The 3,503-nt window shown below is 58.2% G+C and overlaps 1 protein-coding gene across 1 annotated transcript; it reads right to left on the bottom strand.

The window, feature by feature from the left end:
• Positions 1–555: 555 nt before the first annotated feature.
• Positions 556–2,736, bottom strand: GGTG_10874 (hypothetical protein). The gene is made up of 3 exons (XM_009228752.1): positions 1,963–2,736; positions 1,715–1,889; positions 556–1,621 (listed from the first exon to the last, which is right to left on the bottom strand). Exons 1-3 carry the CDS (start codon positions 2,222–2,224, stop codon positions 892–894), a joined length of 1,167 nt encoding a protein of 388 aa, XP_009227016.1. The 5' UTR covers positions 2,225–2,736; the 3' UTR covers positions 556–891.
• Between the last annotated feature and the right edge of the window lie 767 nt (positions 2,737–3,503).

Raw genomic sequence — 3,503 nt, 5'->3', positions numbered from 1 at the left:
GTACGTCGTACGTACGTAGTAGTAGTAGAGAGAGAGAGAGAGAGAGAGAGAGAGAGAGAGAGTGTGTGTGTGTGTGTGTGTGTGTGTGCGTGCGAAAGGGAAATTCTCAGAGGCGTAGACACCAAGGTCCACGGGAGTAAAGTTTTGTACGTTCCGAGTGTGACCCCGGGACAAAAGGAGCGAGCAGACCAGTATCGCACGAGCCGCGAAAAGGAAGCGTCTAGAACCTCCGTTTTAAAACCAAGCTGAGCGGCAGGCGTCGTGAACGCTAGCCGTCAGCATGCCATGTTACCACAGCCGGGCCAGGCACCACCTCTGTCGGCCCTCCTCTGCACGCCAGGACGGGGCGCGGCTCCCAGTTTCTAATCTGTGACGTGGTGCAAGGGGCGGCCAGGGCCGGGAATAGTGGCCAAGTTTCGTTCCACCATTTGGAACAAGATGTCCAGTGGCCTGGGAAGGCGACCAGTAGAATAAACCCCCCGTTCACGGCGTTGTCGGCTGTTCCACTGCAGGCTCACTCAAAGCGCGCCGGTGGCTTGCAATTGGGCGGGAAAGCGCGCGGCAACATTACGTTCATTTGGGGGCCTTCAGCCTCTACTGGCTGCCGTTACATGCAAGCAGTCCGATATCCAATGCGGGAGAGCTCAAGAGGCGAATACGCTGCGCTGCCATCCATTATATATCTGGTACAAAACCCCAAAGCCCATGCGGACAAGGGAAGGCGGTAAAGTGTTATGGCACGGCGCTGTGGCGGCCGTGGGCGAGAACCCTACCTGGTGGGAGACGGTTACGTGCCTTTAGGGCGCGTGAACGTCCCTCCCGGTATCAGATACAAACTACCATTACCATACTGTCTGGGAAGCATCTCCGATGGACACGAATCACTCCAGCTCAAGCAGCCTCGTGCAGCCCGTATGGACGCCGGTCTTGCTCGATCGGCAACTCAAATGTCTGGCCGGCGTATTGCGGCGGCGGCGACTGCTGCGGGTGGTGCTGGTAGTGAGGCTGGGGGCTTCCGGTGGCCCCAGTCTCGTGCGCGCTGGTGTTGAATCCAGCCGGCGGCTTGAACGTGCTTACGCGATTGTCGCCCGCCACATGCGGCGACTGGGCCATGACGGGCGCGTAGCCGCCGTACGTGGCGTACTGGTGGTTCACGCCAGCCTCCGGATGATGCCCAGTGGGCGATCCCACCAGCCCTGGCGAGCCAACTCCAGGGCCGTCGCCGCCGGTGGTTGTGGGGGCGGCGCCGCTGTCGGGCTTGCGGTTTCGGAAGAAGAGGAAGGTGATGGCAAAGATGAGGATGGCGAGTATCGCGACCCCTCCGACAGCCCCGCCCACTATGGCGCCGATGTTCAAAGGCTCCTGCGCCTGCGACTGCTGCGGCTGCTGCCCCTGGGGACCGACGCCGGGCTGCTTGTTTGTGTTGGCCGCCGTGTCGGAGGATAGTGTCGACGTGATGCTGGATCCTCCGGCCCTAGTCGTCGTCGTTACCCGCACCGTGACCGGGCCGGGTGTGCGATAAAGGGTGCCGGTGCCGGAGGGGGTGGAGTCGCAGTTCCAGAGACTGTATTGTTCGTTTGGGAAGCGCCAGAGATAGCAGTACTGGAATTGGGAATAGCCACTGCATCGAGAACCAGGGGGTGATGAGCTTCCACATCAACCAAGCAGACATGTATCCTTGAAGCGCCGAGTGGATGTAAAGACATAGGCATACCAGTATCGAGTGAAGCCATTATCGGTTGTGTACGAGGTTTTCTGCGACGAGTCGAGGCAGGTCGTATATCCGATACAGGACGGCGTTGAGCTCGCGATATCCTGACAGCACCCGACCACCCCACGCGACGGGAATATGGTCGAGCCCCATTCTGCAGGGCATGTGATAGCCAATGCTGTAGAGTATACAAGGCTTTATTGTCAGCCAGGTGAGATATCGACAGCAAGAGAAGGCGGCGAATGACCGACAGTTCGGCACAGGCATGAACCCAAGAGTGTTGTTGTTGCTGCCTCGCTTCTCCAGGGCATCGCTTGGCGGGAAGACCTCGGAGGCTGGAGTCGGCGCCGGCGCCCTGTCGATGAGACGGTGCGGGTGCATGGCCGTCTGCCTGGCCTGGAACAGGTTCATGTTCCCCGCCTCCAGCAACGCGGCTTGAGCGCCCTCGGCACGCATGGCAGCGGCGGGCAGGGCGACACCCGCCCAGAACGCCGCCATTGATACGCACTTCATCCTTGTTGGGCGGCACGTCGATGGCCGGATCAGATGTTGGGTCGTTGTCCTTGCTTGTCACCCCCACAACGAGGGCGCAATTGGCGACTGACACTGTTGCAGAGCAAGGGCAACTGGAGGAGCAGGCAGGTTTTCCTTCTGGGCATGGCGTGCTTAAGGGCCCGAAGCCCAGGCTGGGGGATGGTGCAGTCTCTTTCCAGCCGCACATGGGGCTCCACGACGCCATGCATCTCCGAGCGCCCAATCAGGGCAGGAATCTGCAAGCCAACAGCCACCCCGCCAAGACACGCTGCCTCCCGTGTCTGCCGTCAATACCTATTTACCAAGAACAAGGGGCGTGAGGAAACGGATCTCGCCATGCTATGCTGTAAGTGTGGAAGTTGGATGGGCCGGGTTTCAAACCCGTCAAATTGCGCTTCCGAACTGACGACGAGGAAGTCTCCCAGCCTGACCTGTTTCCGCTCAAAGCTCGATGTTGAGCTAGGAATTCTGCCGGTCCACGAGAGGATGTAGTTTCGACGCTAAAACAAACAGCCCGCGCAAGTGACGGCTCAGCCCAACGGCCCGTGCGCCCACCCTCCTTTCGCCCCAGCCAGCCACGTCCTGCAGTGATGCGGAAAGCTGCAAACTATCGGTATTGGGTCTTTTCAGCCAACCGGGGCCAAGGGTAAGCGAGCCTGCACCCGGGGTGCCGGAAAAGGCGAATGTTTTTGCAAGGCTCTGCCAACTGGAAACTGATGACAAAGAGGAAAAGTCCAATGGGTTTAGCGGTGGGGCTTTGTGTTGTTATTCGCTGCTGCTGCTTGGAGGTGGAACGAAACGGGATGGCATTGCCTCACTTGTATGGAAACCCTTGACCAGTTACTCAGCCTGACCAAAAGAACTGATGTCGAATGAAGGTAACACCGCCATCGGGCGGCGGAGTAACCGGGCGGGCTACATATTACACTCGAGCCCAGTTATATCTGTGATCTCAGTACCAAATGGCCACTCAATGTCTAAAGTCCAAGGTGCTTGGCGGATTATAGATGGCCCGCAGGATGTTCCTTAACCACAATGACACACTCCTTTGTTTTACCATAATCGATAAACCCGCATTGTGCCCATGGTTATTCATAGCACATCATTCCACAACAATTATGCTTCGCAAGCTACTCGTGCGGGCTAAAAGCGCCTGCAATTTAACGGTCCTCCGGAGTAAAGTGCGGCGGGGCAATTCGACGTTTTCGGGGCAATTCGACGTTTTTTTCTGTAACACTTTTCCCCACCCAAATTAGCT

This window comes from Gaeumannomyces tritici (genome assembly GCF_000145635.1).
Source record: "Gaeumannomyces tritici R3-111a-1 unplaced genomic scaffold supercont2.6, whole genome shotgun sequence".
Taxonomy (NCBI): Eukaryota; Fungi; Ascomycota; class Sordariomycetes; order Magnaporthales; family Magnaporthaceae; genus Gaeumannomyces; species Gaeumannomyces tritici.
Note: the sequence above shows the minus strand (reverse complement) of the source record. Positions and strands in the feature narration are given on the sequence as shown.